This window comes from Mauremys reevesii, linkage group 17 (assembly GCF_016161935.1).
Source record: "Mauremys reevesii isolate NIE-2019 linkage group 17, ASM1616193v1, whole genome shotgun sequence".
Classification (NCBI taxonomy): domain Eukaryota; kingdom Metazoa; phylum Chordata; order Testudines; family Geoemydidae; genus Mauremys; species Mauremys reevesii.
The window spans coordinates 5,687,644-5,704,517 of NC_052639.1; the positions used below are offsets into that span (position 1 = coordinate 5,687,644).

The 16,874-nt window shown below is 52.7% G+C and overlaps 1 protein-coding gene across 1 annotated transcript in view; it reads right to left on the reverse strand.

The window, feature by feature from the left end:
• The window catches only part of SCN4A (sodium voltage-gated channel alpha subunit 4), a 157,235-nt gene that overhangs the window by 61,459 nt on the left and 78,902 nt on the right, over positions 1–16,874 (reverse strand). The window contains exons 14-15 of the mRNA XM_039504220.1: positions 11,585–11,758; positions 10,574–10,930 (exon numbers count right to left, since the gene is read on the reverse strand). Of these exons, the coding sequence (XP_039360154.1) occupies positions 10,574–10,930; positions 11,585–11,758 (531 nt within the window). The remainder of the gene's footprint in view (positions 1–10,573; positions 10,931–11,584; positions 11,759–16,874) is intronic.

Here is a 16,874-nt window from a genome sequence, read left to right on the forward strand (position 1 = left end):
CAGACTGGTCAGCCTCACCTCAGTCCCTGGAAATATCATGGAGCAGGTCCTCAAGGAATCCATTTTGAAGCACTTGGAGAAGAGGAAGGTGATCAGGAACAGTCACCATGGATTCACCAAGGGCAGGTCATGCCTGACCAACCTGACAGCCTTCTTTGATGAGATAACTGGCTCTGTGGATGAGGGGAAAGCAGTGGACGTGTTATTTCTTGGCTTTAGCAAAGCTTTTGATACGGTCTCCCACAGTATTCTTGCCAGCAAGTTAAAGAAGTATAGGCTGGATGAATGGACTATAAGGTGGATAGAAAGCTGGCTAGATCATCGGGCTCAACGGGTAGTGATCAATGGCTCCATGTCTAGTTGGCGGCCGGTATCAAGCGGAGTGCCCCAGGGGTCGGTGCTGGGGCCGGTTTTGCTCAATATCTTCAATAATGATCTGGAGGATGGCGTGGACTGCACCCTCAGCAAGTTTGCAGATGACGCTAAACTGGGAGGAGTGGTAGATACGCTGGAGGGTAGGGATAGGATACAGAGGGACCTAGACAAATTGGAGGATTGGGCCAAAAGAAATCTGATGAGGTTCAGCAAGGACAAGTGCAGAGTCCTGCACTTAGGACAGAGGAATCCCATGCACTGCTACAGGCTGGGGACCAAATGGCTGGGCAGCAGTTCTGCAGAAAAGGACCTGGGGATTACAGTGGACAAGAAGCTGGATATGAGTCAACAGCAGGGCCGGCTCCAGGTTTTCTGCCACCCCAAGCGGTGCAAAAAAAAAAAAAAAAAAAAAAGCTGCGGTCATGCTGCTCCACTCTTCAGAGGCAGTTCGGCAGCTGGTCCTTTGCTCTGAGAGGGACTGAGGGACCCGCCGCCAAATTGCCGCCGAAGACCCGGACCTGCCGCCCCAATAGTGGCCGGAATGCCGCCCCTTGGTATTGGCCGCCCCAAGCACCTTCTTCTTTAGCTGGTGCCTGGAGTCGGCCCTGGTCAACAGTGCGCCTTTGTTGCCAAGAAGGCTAATGGCATATTGGGCTGCATTAGTATGAGCATTGCCAGCAGATCGAGGGAAGTGATAATTCCCCTCTATTTGGCACTGGTAAGGAAACATTTGGAGTATTGAGTCCAGTTTTGGACTCCCCACTATAGAAAAGATGTGGACAAATTGGAGAGAGTCCAGGGGAGGGCAACAAAAATGATTAGGGAGCTGGGGCACATGACTTACGATGTGAGGCTGAGGGAACTGGGCTTATTTAGTCTGCAGAAGAGAAGAGTGAGGGAGGATTTGATAGCAGCTTTCAACTACCTGAAGGAGGGTTCCAAAGAGGATGGATCTAGACTGTTCTCAGTGGTTAGCAGATGACAGAACAAGGAGTAATGGTCTCAAGTTGCAGTGGGGGAGGTCTAGGTTGGATATTAAGAAAAAATATTTCACTAGGAGGATGGTGAAGCACTGGAATGGGTTACCTAGGGAGGTGGTGGAATCTCCATCTTTAGAGCTTTTTAAGGCCCGGCTTGACAGAGCCCTGGCTGGGATGATTTAGTTGGGCTTAGTCCTGCTTTGAGCAGGGAATTGGACTAGATGACCTTCTGAGGTCTCTTTCAACCCTAATCTTCTATGATTCTATGATCCTATATGCATGTATCATCTTTGTATCATGAGTTATGAATATGTGTGGTATATTGATATCTCAAACTTGTGCTGTGCAGCTGGGTGACACCCGCAGATGGATTGGCATCAGCACTATCCAGCCTGTTCGATAGCCCATCATGGGAAATCAGCGATACAATGAACCCATTGAGAGAAGCCAGGGGCTATGCCTATGAGTCAGCAGGACATGCCCATGAACATGGGACTCCATGTGCTCTTCCATGCCATGTGCGGTGAGCTTGTGTTTGGGACAAAGGATGCACAAGCCGCATGACAATTGGCAAAGGATATAAAAAGGCAGCGGCATCACCTCCTTTTCATCTTCAATCCTGCTTCTCAGCTCTGGAGTAACTTCTCTACAAACTGAAGCTTTGAACGAAGGACTGACAGACGTATCCAAGCTGTGGATGTGTTCCAGGGGGACTTTACAAGCCAGCGAACTCACCAATGCTGCTAAGAACCTGATATATGGACTCTGAGGTCATATGCATGTATCTGATTGCTTGACTATTTAACAACTCTCTTCTCATTCTTTTCTTTTATAATAAAACCAAGGCCAGCTCCAGGTTTTCTGCCACCCCAAGTGGGAAAAAAAAAAGCCGATTGGCGGCACTTCGGCGGTAGCTCAATCGTGCCGCTCCATTCTTCGGCGGCAGTTTGGCGGCGGGTCCTTCACTCCCTCTCTTCCTCTTTGGTGGCACTTTGGCGGCAGCTCAGAAAGGAAGAGAGGGACCGTGCCCCCCCATAGCAGATGGAGGGCCACCCCTTTATATTGGCTGCCCCAAGCACCTGCTTCCTTCGTTGGTGCCTGGAGCCGGCCCTGAATAAATCTGTTAGTTTTAGCTACTAAAGGATTGGCTGGCAGCGTGGTAGTTTGGGTAAGATCCAAACCAATTTGCTGATTGCGAGCCAGAGACTGGGATGTAATCAAGGGGCTGTGTGATTTCTTGGTAACCAGTGTGGGGGATCAGGGGCACAGTCTGCGACTGGTTGGTGAATTTAACTATAGTGTTAACCACCAGTTTTGGGGGAATCAGCTCTCCTTTTTGAAGCCTGCCTTGGCGTTTCCAGTGTGGGCTACCCTAAGCACCTCAGGTCACAGGGATATCACAGCGTTTAAGGCCACAAGGGACCACCAGATTATCCAGTCTGACCTCCTATACATCACAGGCCACCGACACTGCCCGGCACCCGCATGCTGAATACAGCAACCGAAATTAAACCAAAATATCACAGCCCACGGGAGAGTAAGCTATTGTGTGCCCCAGGCAGAGAATAGAAGGGACTGAGGTGCGCCAATGCTGAAGGCCTCTGCAGTGGCAGGGAACTGATGAAGTGAGCTACACCCAGAGGATACAATCCAGGCCTAGCTTTAAATCACAGCACCCGCCTGCCACGTGATGTGCCCAGCAGCTTGAGAGAGCGTTTAGAGCAGATGGATCCTCTGTTGCTTTTGCTAGAGGAGAGGCTGGGGAATGGCCCAAATGAAACACCCAGGCTGGATGAAAACAGGAACCTCAGTATCCTACCAGAAGAGGGATGGTCCGGGAAGACGCAGCTGGGTGAAGATGGGCACAAAGAGACCACGCAGAGCAACAGGACGTGGTAGAAATAGACACAGGGACACGCACACATCTGCCTCACCACAAGGGGTCACAAAAAGGGGCAGGTGGGCCTGAAAATTCACCTGGGGGGTGGAGAGGGGAGGGAACAGCTGCTCATGGGATGTTCTTTTCTGCCCCAGAGTCCACTTCCAGCCACCCTTGCCCCAAAGTCCACCCCCCTCCCTAGCCCTAGCAATCGTGCACACACCCAGCTGTTGGATGGGGGCTGCCCACAAGCTGCCAGGCCCCTTACAGCGCTTTTGTCTATCCGTACGTGGACTGAAGCCAGGCACCCTGAGACACAGCCTCTCCCCATGTGCCGCCCCTGAAGCTCTGTTCAACAGGGACATGGAGATTAACAGAGCCCAGGGGCAAACCTGAGGAGGCGGGAGGCAGGGCATTCCCTGGGCTGTGGAATCCGCTGCTGCTCCTGAGCAGCTGAGCCAGAGTCCAGTCCCCAAGGGGTGATGCCCCAAACTCCTGCCCTTAGATTCCAAAGCCAGAAGGGACTCTTGCGATCACCCTGTATAGCCCACACCAGGGGACTGCTCCAGAATACATTCCTGGAGCAGATCTTCTCGAAAAGCATCCAGTCTTGTGATTGCCATGCCCTTTCGCCCACAAGCAAATGCTGCAACATGGCCCCAGTTAAGTGCTGCTGGAATTAAACAGTCTGGAGCACAGGGCAGGAGTTAGGTGGTGTGGTCCAGTGGGGTGAGCGTGGGATGGAGGCCTAAGCTCTAGTCCTGGTTCTTTCTTTGGGACGTTGGCAAGTCCTGTCTCCCTGCACCTTAGCTTTCCGTATCTTAGCTCTTCAAAGTAGGGACTGCGTTTGTACAGCAGCTAGCGCAATGGGCCTAAACCTCAGCTGGCGCCTGTATGGGCTTGTCATAGGTTTGTTCCCCACTTTGAACTTTAGCGTCCAAAAGGTGGGGACCAAACCTATGACATGGTTGACAGCAGTTGGGATTTTTTAAGAACCAAAAGCCAGTGAGATATTTTTCTCTAGCTGTTTGGAAAAGCAGTCTGAGGGCAGAGGGGTTAAGTTTTCTAACAAGGCTTTGTTAGAAGGGGATTCCAGCTGGGTTTAGCTGAAGGGTAATTACCGTTTGCAAAAGACAAGTCACAAACCAGTTTTTCTGGTCTCTTCTCAGTCAGAGAAGTCCAGTTAGAAGCTGTGAGTCAGCAAACACCAGCAAAGGACATTTGCAAGTGAAGTGTTTTTTCTAATTCATTCGGGCATAGAAAGGTTAGGAAATCTCTGTAACATACAGCCCTGAGCTGAAGCATCCCAGTTCAGTGAACTGCAGAGGGGTGTGGCCAGCACCAGAAAGCAGAAAAAATGAGTGCCAAGGAAACATCTAAACAGGAGCTGATAAGGCTGGAGGCAAAACAAAAAGAAATGGAGTTAAAAGAAAAGGAGCTGGAAATAAAACTAAAGGAGATGGAGATAAACCAAAAGGAGATGGAGATGAAAGAAAAAGAGAGAGAGGCTGACCACAGGAGAATGATGGAGAAGCAGGAGGCTGACCACAGGAGAGAGATGGAGAGGCAACAAAAACAGCTAGAAATGAAAGAAAAAGAGCTGGAGCTCCAGAGGGAGGCCAACCAGGAGGCCCTGGAATTAGAAAAGGCTAAACCAGATGTTCCAGCTAACCCTAACAACCCTTCTCCAGGTACTGTTTCCCATCCCAGGAAATTTCCCACCTACAAGGCAGGTGATGACACCGAGGCCTTCTTAGAAAATTTTGAAAGGACCTGCCATGGGTACAACATCGCTACAGAGCAGTACATGATAGAGCTGAGGCCACAGCTCAGTGGACCCTTAGCAGAGGTGGCGGCTGAAATGCCTAAGGAAAACATGAATGATTATAAACTGTTTCAAACAAAGGCCAGAATCAGAATGGGGCTAATACCTGAGCATGCCCGTCGGCAGTTCAGAGCCCTAAGGTGGAAACCAGATGTGTCATTCCCCAGACACGCCTACTACATTGGAAAGAATTGGGATGCCTGGATATCAGGAACAAAGGTTCAAACTCTAGAAGAGCTGTCCCTCCTGATGCAAATGGAGCAGTTCTTAGAGGGTGTTCCTGAGGAAATAGAAAGGCACATCCTAGATGGGAAGCCCAAAACTGTAACTGAGGTGGGGGAGATCAGAGCCAAATGGGTGGAAGTAGCAGAAAAGAAAAAAGCTACTAACAAGGGGAGCGAATATAACAAGGGGCAAACCGAAAATAAACCCTACCACCGGGGGCCACCCAAGACCCCACCTACAACCCAAGGAAAGCCCTAGACTACCCATGGTCCCACCTCACCAGTCTCCAGCAACCCACCTCGGCCCAGTGACCCGTCAGCTGGGCGATGTTTTAAATGTAATGAACTGGGACATATAAAGGCCAACTGCCCCAAGAACCCCAATTGAGTGCAGTTCATTACACCATCATCACGCCAAGGATCCCCAGGCCCAGATACCTCTCAAATACCCCCGGAGCAAAGGGAAACCTTGAGAGTGGGCGGGAAGAAGTTTATCGCATGGAGAGACACCGGGGCACAAGTGTCAGTTATCCACCAGTCCTTAGTGGACCCCAGATTCATCAACCCAGAGGCCCAAGTAACAATTTATCCATTCATGTCAAAATCTGTAACCTTGCCTACAGCTGAACTGCCTGTCCAGTACAAGGGCTGGTCAGGAATGTGGACTTTTGCCGTCTATGACAATTATTCCATCCCCATGCTAGTGGGGGAAGACTTGGCCAACCATGTGAAGCTGGCCAAGAGGGTGGGAGTGGTCACCCGCAGCCAGGCCAAGCAAGCTTCCACTCCCATCCCTGTTCCTGAGCCATCCACCAGGGCCCCGTCTGTGTTACCAGAGACCCAGACAGAGGTGGTGGAACCGGATCCCATGCCAACAACTGAAACAGCCATAGTGCATCCAGTCCCAAAACCGGAACTGAAAAAGCAACCAGCACCAGAACCGTTGCCAGCACTGACGCCAGCGCTTGCAAACCCGTCTCCAACCCCAACGCCAGAGGGTGCCAGCGGGCCTGAACTGGCAGAAGCAGCAGACAAGCCTACCCAAGAGGCTCAGCCAGAGCCTGAAATATCACCTAGTACACCAGCGGAGAGCGGTTCACCAGCAACGAAAACAACCCCATCACCTACATCGCTTCCAGAGGGACCAAGCCGAAGTCCCCAGTCTAAGGAGGAACTGGTGTCTCCAGCCTCACGGGAACAGTTCCAGACTGAACAGGAAGCAGATAGCCTTCAGAAAGCTTGGGCGGCGGCACGGAGCACCCCACCGCCTCTCAGCTCTTCTAACCGATCCTGGTTTGTTGTAGAACAAGGACTTCTATACCAGGAGACTCTTTCTGGTGGACACCAGGAAGACTGGCATCCTCAAAAGTAGTTGGTAGTTCCAGCTAAGTACCAGGGAAAGCTCTTAAGCTTGGCCTATGATCATCCCAGTGGCCATTCTGGGGTGAATAGAACCAAAGACAGGTTGGGGAAGTCCTTCCACTCGGAGGGGATGGGCAAGGACATTGCTAATTATATCCGATCTTGTGAAGTGTGCCAAAGAGTGGGAAAGCCCCAAGACCAGGTCAAGGCCCCTCTTCAGCCACTCCCCATAATTGAGGTCCCATTTCAGCGAGTAGCTGTGGATATTATGGGTCCTTTCCCAAAAAAGACCCCCAGAGGAAAGCAGTACCTACTGACTTTCGTGGACTTTGCTACCAGATGGCCGGAAGCAGTAGCTCTAAGCAACACCAGGGCTAACACTGTGTGGCGGGCCTTAACAGACATTTTTGCCAGGGTAGGTTGGCCCTCCGACATCCTTACCGATTCGGGAACTAATTTCCTGTCAGGGACCATGAAAAACTTGTGGGAAGCTCATGGGGTGAATCACTTGGTTGCCACCCCTTACCACCACCAAACCAATGGCCTGGTGGAGAGGTTTAATGGAACTTTGGGGGCCATGATACATAAATTCATGAATGAACACTCCAATGATTGGGATCTAGTGTTGCAGCAGTTGCTTTTTGCCTACAGGGCTGTACCACATCCCAGTTTAGGGTTCTCACCATTCCAGCTTGTGTATGGCCACGAGGCTAAGGGGCCATTACAGTTGGTGAAGCAGCAATGGGAGGGGTTTACGCCTTCTCCAGGAACTAACATTCTGGACTTGGTAAGCAACCTACAAAGCACCCTCCGACACCCTTTAGCCCTTGCTAAAGAAAACCTAAAGGATGCTCAAAAAGAGCAAAAGGCCTGGTATGATAGTCATACCAGAGAGCGTTCCTTCAAGGTAGGAGAGCAGGTCATGGTCTTGAAGGCGCAACAGGCCCATAAGATGGAAGTGTTATGGGAAGGGCCATTCACGGTCCAAGAGCGCCTGGGAGCTGTTAACTACCTCATAGCATTTCCTAATTCCTCCCTAAAGCCTAAGGTGTACCATGTTAACTCTCTAAAGCCCTTTTATTCCAGAGAATTACAGGTTTGTCAGTTTACATCCCAGGGAGGAGATGACGCCGAGTGGCCTGAAGGTGTCTGCTATGAAGGAAAAAGTGATGGTGGCGTGGAAGAGGTGAACTTCTCCACAACCCTGGAACGTCTGCAGCAGCAACAGATCAAGGAGCTGTGCACTCACTTCACCCCCTTGTTCTCAGCCACCCCAGGATGGACTGAACGAGCATACCACTCCATTGACACAGGTAATGCTCACCCAATTAGAACCCCACCCTACCGGGTGTCTCCTCATGCCCAAGTTGCTATAGAACAGGAGATCCAAAACATGCTACAGATGGGTATAATCCACCCCTCTGCCGGTGCATGGGCATCTCCAGTGGTTCTAGTTCCCAAACCAGATGGGGAAATACGCTTTTGCGTGGACTACCGTAAGCTAAATGCTGTAACTCATCCTGACAACTACCCAACGCCACGCACTGATGAGTTATTGGAGAAATTGGGATGTGACCAGTTCATCTCTACATTAGATTTAACCAAGGGGTACTGGCAAGTACCACTCGATGAATCCGCCAAAGAAAAGTCAGCCTTCATCACCCATGCAGGGGTGTATGAATTTAATGTGCTTCCTTTCGGACTGCGAAATGCACCCGCCACCTTCCAAAGGCTGGTAGATGGTCTACTAGCAGGATTGGGAGAATATGCAGTTGCCTACCTCGATGATGTGGCCATTTTTTCTGATTCATGGGCAGAACACCTGGAACACCTGGAAACGGTCTTTGAGCGCATCAAGCAGGCAGGACTAACTGTTAAGGCTAAAAAGTGTCAAGTAGGCCAAAACAGAGTGACTTACCTAGGGCACCAGGTGGGTCAAGAAACAATAAACCCCCTATAGGCCAAGGTGGAGGCTATCCAAAAGTGGCCTGTCCAAGGTCAAAGAAACAGGTCCAATCCTTCTTAGGCTTGGCCGGGTATTACAGGCAATTTGTACCACACTACAGTCAAATCGCTGCCCCACTAACAGACCTGACCAAAAAACCACAGCCGAATGCAGTTAAGTGGACTGATGAGTGTCAGAAGGCCTTTAACCAGCTTAAGGCAACACTCATGTCTGACCCTGTGCTAAGGGCCCCAGACTTTGATAAACCCTTCCTAGTAACCACAGATGCATCTGAGCGTGGTGTAGGAGCAGTTCTAATGCGGGAAGGACCGGATCACAACTTCCATCCTGTCATGTTTCTCAGCAAGAAACTGTCTGAGAGGGAAAGTCACTGCTCAATCAGTGAAAAGGAATGCTACGCCATTGTGTATGCCCTAGAAAAGCTACGCCCATACGTTTGGGGACAGCGGTTCCAGCTACAAACCAACCATGCTGCACTAAAGTGGCTTCATACTGCCAAGGGAAACAACAAAAATCTTCTCCGATGGAGTTTAGCTCTCCAAGATTTTGATTTCGAAATTCAACACATTTCAGGAGCTTCTAACAAAGTAGCTGATGCACTCTCCCGTGAAAGTTTCCCAGAATCAAATGGTTAAGAAGTGTTCTTGAAATGTGGAAAATCTTGTAGTTTTACATTATTAGTAGTATATGTAACGGTGCATGTGTTTTATTAATCTGTTTATTTTAAAGTTCTAGAAAGAAATCATCACCAGTGTGGTTCCCCACTGTCTGCAATTTGGGGGGGGGGGGTGTCATAAACAGATAGTTAAGGGTTAATGTCTCTTTTACCTGTAAAGGGTTAACAAGCTCAGTAAACCTGGCTGACACCTGACCAGAGGACCAATAAGGGGACAAGATACTTTCAAATCTCGGTGGAGGGAAGTCTTTGTTTGTGTTTTTTGTTTTGTTGTTGTTCTCTCTTGGATCTAAGAGGGGCCAGACGTACATCCAGGCTCTCCAAGCTTCCTAAAATAGTCTCCTCTATTCAATATAGTGAGTATTAATTAAAAAGGCGGATTAGTCTTTTGTTTGTTTTCTGTATTTGCAAATGTGTATTTTGCTGGAAGGATATTTTTCCTCTGGTTGCTATACTTGTACTAATGCTAGAGGGGAGGGAGTCCCTCTAGTTCTATAAGCTGTACACCCTGTAAGCATTTCCAGCCTGATTTTACAGAGAGCGTTTTTATTTTTTTCTTTCTTTAATTAAAAGCTTTTCTTTTTAAGAACCTGAGTGATTTTTTCCCTTGTTTGAGACCCCAGGAGGTTAGTCTGACTCACCAGGGACAGGTGGGGGGAAAAGAGGAGGGGGAAGGTGAATCCCTCTTTGTTTTAGATTCAAGGAGTTTGAATCAGGGTCGTCTCTCCAGACAACCATGGGAGGGGGAAGGTGGGGGAGGGTTTATTTCCCTTTGTGTTAAGACTCAAGGGGTTTGGGTCTTGGGTTCCCCAGGGAAGGTTTGGGGGGAATGGAAAGTGACCAAACCACTATATTTGTGGTTGGTGGCAGCGCTATCAGATCTAAACTAGGATTTAAGCTTAGAAGGGTACATGCAGGTCCCCACCTTTTGGACACTAAAGTTCAAAGCGGGGAACAAACCTATGACAGGGCTACTGTAAGATAAGTAATGCAGGACTGATGTTCTTCTGTACGTTTGCAATGGGGCACAGATCCTGTGGGGATGGTGCCTTGGATATGTTTATCCCAATAACAATACTGACTGGTGGCTGGGCAGCTAGAGGGTGAGGAGCTGAGAGCGAGTATTTGATGGCTCAGGTGTCTTCCTTACATGGATTTCAGATAAGAACATAGGAACATAAGAATGGCCATACTGGGTCAGACCAAAGGTCCATCTAACCCAGTATTCATTGCTCTCCCTTTGGGCCCATTTTATCAACCGACGCTACTGTGAGCCAGCAACTCACCACAAGGTTTCCGATGACCATGACCATCAAGAAGACAATGAGGCACATGGGCTGGCCAGCCACCTGCATACAGTCCCACATGGTCTCGATCCACTCCCCGCACAGGATGCGGAAGATAATGAGGAAGGCGTGGAAGAAGTCGTGCATGTGCCAGCGGGGCAGCGTGCAGTCCAGAGAGATCTTGCACACGCACTCCTTATAGCTCTTCCCAAACAGCTGCATGCCCACCACGGCAAAGATGAAGACGATGATGGCCAGTACCAGGGTGAGATTTCCTAGAGCCCCAATGGAGTTGCCGATGATCTTTATGAGCATGTTGAGGGTCGGCCAGGACTTGGCAAGCTTGAAAACTCTCAGCTGCAAGGAGGTGGAAACAGAAACGTTGATTGGCCCGTGGAACTCATTGTCACAAGATATCACTGACACCAAGAGGATGCAGGATTCTGAGTGACAGCATTCAGATAGTATCCAGAGTGATAGTGGCAAATACTAAAAACACAAGTGTTTTGGAAGGGGTACGAAGCCTCCAGCTTCCATGCCTAACCCAACCTCTAACCACTGTGGTTAGGAGGAAATTGTCATGGGGCAGATAGCTAACTACCTCCTGCATGGCTTCCTGCATCTTTCTCTGTAGCATCTGGTGCTGGCCTCTGACAGAGACTGGACACTGGTTTGGACGGACCTCGGGTCTGATCCAGCCTGGCTGTTCCTATATTAGCTCAGAGGGAATGCAGATGCCCCTGTGAGTTTAGCTACTGGCCCAGTAAGACTAGGGGAGCTGCTGTTGCCATTTCATCTAAAATGGACCATACAGACATGCCTTCCTCGCACCCACCATGCTAACAGCTCCGCCAGGGCACGCGGAACGTTCAACCCGGGCTGCATCAGCCTGATCTTTGAACCCAACGTGAGTCAGTGACCGTCCCCACCCAGGAGTTAGAAATGACCCTTCTCTGGGTATGGCACTTGCCATGAAGCCCCTCAGCACAGCAAAGCCACAGGGCAACCTACCAGGCGGAAGGATCGGAGCACAGAGAGCCCCTGCACATTGGCCAGGCCCAGCTCCACCAAGCTCAGGGTGACAATGATGCTGTCAAATATGTTCCACCCCTGCTGGAAGTAGTCATAGGGATCCAGGGCTATGAGCTTTAGCACCATCTCCGCGGTGAAGATCCCAGTGAAGACCTTTGAAAACAGACCCTGTTAGTGCTCACCACACAATCAGCACATCACAGTGCCCCGAGGGAGGGGAGGGGCCCCAGGGGGATCTCGCGCCAGAGCCCACCCAGGCGTAGGAAGCAGTAGTGGGCAGCCGACTGAGATCATGCCACAGCACCAGAGGGCCTGATCCAAACCCGATTGAGCCTGTGCTGCTGCCAATGGACCCTGGCTTGGGACCATAATGCAGTGCGCCCTGGGCCCCGGTGCTGACCACTGGACATTCAGTGCCTTTCCTGTCAGGGCATGTGATCGAAGCTACAGGTGCTGCTGCAGCTCCCCCTGACTTGGTTTGTGTCAAAGGACGGGTTCAGGACCATCTCCTGCATCGCCTCCAGGCTGGTTTCGGGGTGTGCTGGACAACCCAGCCCTCGCCCACCCCGTCCCCAGTTACGATAGGGATCACAGGGCTCGCCATAGAGCTCGGCCTCACACATAGGTGGGAAAGCAGGTTTACTTTTTAGCACGTCTGAGGGCATAGAAACAGCACAGATCCAGAGGACGGAAGCTCCGTCCTGAGACAGTCCCTCGGCCCTTACCCGACCTGGGAAGAATTCCCCCCCTACGGACACTGTGTAAGACTGCCATTGGTCCCTGGCAGTGGGCGGGGGAGGCAGTGGCCAGCCCAGAGCACGCAGCACTGCGGGGATTCTGAGCAATGGCAGAGCTCTTCAGAGGCAGCCCAGGCAGGGCAGAGGTAACTTACAGCAGACCTCCGGGGGAGCTGGTCACTCCCAGAGCAGCCCAGGGGTAAAGAGCTGCAAGTTTGATGCTGTGCCTCGGAGAGTCTGTTTGCCCTGCCGCTGGGAGGTGCGATGGCAGCAGGCGTCGACATACCCGAGCCAGCTCCGATCTAGCTTTGCCAGGGGCTCTTGTGAAGGCGCAAAGTGTAACTGAGTTTAAAAAAGAACTAGGCAAGTTCCTGGAGGATAGGCCCAACAATGGCTATTAGCCAGGCTGGGCAGGGATGCAAAGCCACGCTCTGGGGTCCCTAACCGCTGACTGCCAGGCGCTGGGAGTGCACGACAGCAGATGGATCACTTATAATTGCCCTGTTCTGTTCACTCCCTGTGAAGCATCTGCCTCTGCCCTCTGTCGGCAGAGAGGATCCTGAGCTAGATGGACTATAGGCCTCAGCCAGTGTGGCCATTTGTCTCTTCTCTAGCGAGATGAAAGCTACCTCAGGTAATGAGAGCAGTGAAGCTGTGGCAGCATGGAGGGTGGCGTGGGCTACCCCTGCTCACCCAGCACCCTGGGTACAGAGTGGAGCAGCCACTGCCCATGCTGCTGCAGCTGCACTGCTATTGGCACTCAGCCAAAGCTAGCTCGGCTATGTCTCCACACTGTGCATCACACCCCGAGGGCAGTGTAGACGTGCCCTAACGGCAGAGCATAAAATGTCATGCACCAGGCATGTCAGACAAAACGGCACAGGAAAAGGAAAACTAAAGCAGATAGTCCAAGAGCCTGAGAAGACGCAGAGCCCTGGAATTCTCTTCCTGGAAGCCCAGAGAGACCGAGTGCACTGGAGTTCTTTCGCTGGAAGCCATGTGGGAGTGTGACGGGCTCCAGGAGACCCCAAGCGAAGGTAGTGTTGCTGCTATGCGGCAGCTCTGGGCTGACTGGGAGTGGGAGAAAGAGCACTATTGTGTGTGAGCCCTGGGTAAACACTTTCGCCACCAATTGCCTTCAGAAATACTTGGCATGGGGGGATGTTGTCACAACAAAATAAAATCCAGTTGACTAAGTAGCACCCTCAAGTTACTTTCAACTCAGGAGGAAACCCAGGGGGCCCATCTAGCTCTCTGCCTCTGTCACTCCCCCTGAGGTCGGCTGCTGGGTAAAGCGATCTGGCTTTTACACATTACTGTCTTATTGGGACTATAACGATGCTCTGCATTATCGCATTACCTCAGTACAGTAGCAATTATGTGACAATTAGCCACCTACTACAAGTGTTTGCATTTCAAGGCCCCGAGTTCTGGGTGTGCAGAGCTGGGCTGACGGTAGGTTGCACAGCTCAGCAATGCTCATTTTGCTGACTTTAGTTTCCATTTGTATTTGACTCATGCTGGGCTTCATCTCCTCACCGGCCAGACTGATTATAATCATATTGTCTCGTCCAGCCACAGGGTGCTGAGCCAGATGCAGGAATTCCTGGGTGAAATCCTCTGGTCTGTGCTAGGCAGAGGTCAGACAAGATGATCAAGCGAGCCCAAGGAGAAGGTCTCTTCACTCTAACTCCCTTACCTCTCTCCCCCACAAGGTTTTCTTCAGAGATTCTGCCTGGGCTCAGTCCAAACGGGAGTTCGCTGGGAAGGGGAGGGAGAGTGGGTTTGTGGAATCCATTCGGCTGCTTTCTGAGCAGGAGACGAACACTTTCCCTTACAGTTCTGACTGAGCAAGGGCGGCTCTAGGTATTTTGCCGCCCCAAGCACGGCAGGCAGGCTGCCTTTGGCGGCTTGCCTGCAGGAGGTCCCGGTCCCGCGGATTCGGCGGCAGCCTGCAGGAGGTCCCGGTCCCGCGGATTTGGCGGCAGCCTGCAGGAGGTCCCGGTCCCGCGGATTCGGCGGCAGCCTGCAGGAGGTCCCGGTCCCGCGGATTCGGCGGCAGCCTGCAGGAGGTCCCGGTCCCGCGGATTCGGCGGCAGCCTGCAGGAGGTCCCGGTCCCGCGGATTCGGCGGCAGCCTGCAGGAGGTCCCGGTCCCGCGGATTCGGCGGCAGCCTGCGGGAGGCCCCCGGTCCCGTGGATTCGGCGGCAGCCTGCAGGAGGTCCCGGTCCCGCGGATTCGGCGGCAGCCTGCAGGAGGTCCCGGTCCCGCGGATTCGGCGGCAGCCTGCAGGAGGTCCCGGTCCCGCGGATTCGGCGGCAGCCTGCAGGAGGTCCCGGTCCCGCGGATTCGGCGGCTTGCCTGCAGGAGGTCCCGGTCCCGCGGATTCTGCGGCAGCCTGCAGGAGGTCCCGGTCCCGCGGATTCGGCGACAGCCTGCAGGAGGTCTGCCAAAGCCGCAGGACCAGCGGACCCTCCGCAGGCATGGCGCCGAAGGCAACCTGCCTGCCGCCCTCGCGGCAACCGGCAGAGCGCCCCCCTTGGCTTGCCGCCCCAGGCATGCGCTTGGCATGCTGGTGCCTGGAGCCGCTCCTGTGACTGAGTTTGGCACTCAAATGGCAGCAAACGTTACCATCACCATGGGCCAGATTTTCAAGAGTTCTGTGCCCCAGTGTGCTGAGCTCTGGCAAATCTGGCCACCGATTTTGGTGCCCTAACTGTAAGTGAGCTCTGAGAACCCGACTGCTGGGTCTCCGGGAGAAGCTCTCTCTGATACGCTCAAATCGGCAAACCCATCTCTGACGGGCTAGTGGCCTTTCCGCTCACGCTCAGTGCCCAGTCTCCCCCTCATGATGGGAGCTGCTCCTCCTCATCCCAAGTGGCTACAGCAGGAAGAGGTTTTATTCTAACTCTCCGACTTTCAGTCATGCCCCACAAAGTCACGTCTGTGCCCTGAGTCTAGGCGCACGGTGTATGTAACTCCCGAGGGCAATCCACCAGCAGGCGGCAGCGCTGGCTTCAGGCCATGCTCCCCACCTCGGAATCCATGGACCCTCCTTCACTGGAGTTCCATAAGGTCTGGGGGAGCAGGATGGGAGGGGAGAGTGTGAGGAGCAGCTGGGGTCCCTGGCAGCCTTCTTGTCTGACCCTGCTTCGGTCTGTAGCAGGGTCACATCCTGCTCTGCTGCCACAGGCAAGCGGTTTGCAAATGAGCTGAGGTCTTATCCTTGGGAGAATGGTTTGACTCGCTGGGCTCCCACGGCACGAAAGACACGCACTAGGCGGCTGGCAGGGGGCAAGGCTGAGTGGGTGCTTGGCAGCAGCAATATGGATGCTTAGGCCATTGGGAAGCATGCTCACTCTCTCTGCATGCACAGCCCTGCCTGGGGAAGGCATTGGCAGGGCTCTCTGCCTCCCCCACCCTCCACTGTCCTCCTGGATTTAAACTCTGCGGGAGGATTGTAAATAGACTAAAGGAAAAGCCAGAGCTGGTTTTGTGGATAGACTGTGCTAAACCCAATAGTCTATTAATCCCCTTGTATTTCCTGAATGAAATCAGATACAAAGCTGGTATGTGCCTAGCGTCATTCTGCCTAGGGCCGCTGGCCCCCGCTCCGTGTCCGTTCAGCAGCTATGCACAGCGGCTCTGGGAGTGGGACTAGCCGAGCCATGTGAGGGAAGGCAGAGACGGGTGGGGCAGGCTTTATGTTCAAATGCAAAGGGAACTGGAGTGAAGTCATGAAATACTGGGTCCCCTGCATGGAGGTAGAGCCAGGGACATGCACAGTCTGCTCTGCGGGGGAGATGGCAGGGGTTGTGCACACAAAGGGAAACAGGTAGATATTGACCCCAGTTCCCTTCGGCTTCCCCCCGTCTTACGGCAAGGTGACAAGAAGAATTGCTGGGTGCTTGCCTCTTTGCCATGTAGCACCTAACGCAGGCCTGCTCTGCTCACGCTGAAAGCAACGGGGCAGGGAGGGGGAGCTAATGCCGGCTTTGCAGTGACACATGTACAGGATATGGCAAAGGGGGTGGGGGGGTGGCTGCAGCATGCATAGCCCAATAGTAGTGACGCCGCGGCAGCACAGGCCTCAGTGCGGGTAAGCTGCCCAGGGTCCGGGCTGGGCTCGTACAGCCAGAGCTGCTGCAGCTTCACCTGATATAGCTCAGGCCTGTCTGCTGTCCTACCCTCCTGCCCCAAATGCCGTGTAGCCAGACCCAGCGTTGCACTCACACAGCGCTGGCTTCTCATTTCTTTGCCGTGTTGGGAGGGTCTCTTCCTCACTCTCGACACCCAGATGATGTTTCCTTTGGCCCAGGGATCAGAGCCCCCTGGCTGTGCCACTCCGCTGTGCCCCATTCTCTCAGGCGCCTGGCCCTCTCTCGCCTTCGGCATCAAGCTCACAACCTTCTTGGCCAGCACAGCTCGGTCTTCTTCCATCTCTGCTACACCCGCTTCTGCTCCCCTCTCTCCAACGCCAGCCTCCTGTCTCACCACTCCTTCCTCCTCCTGCCTGGTGCTCCCTTCCCCGC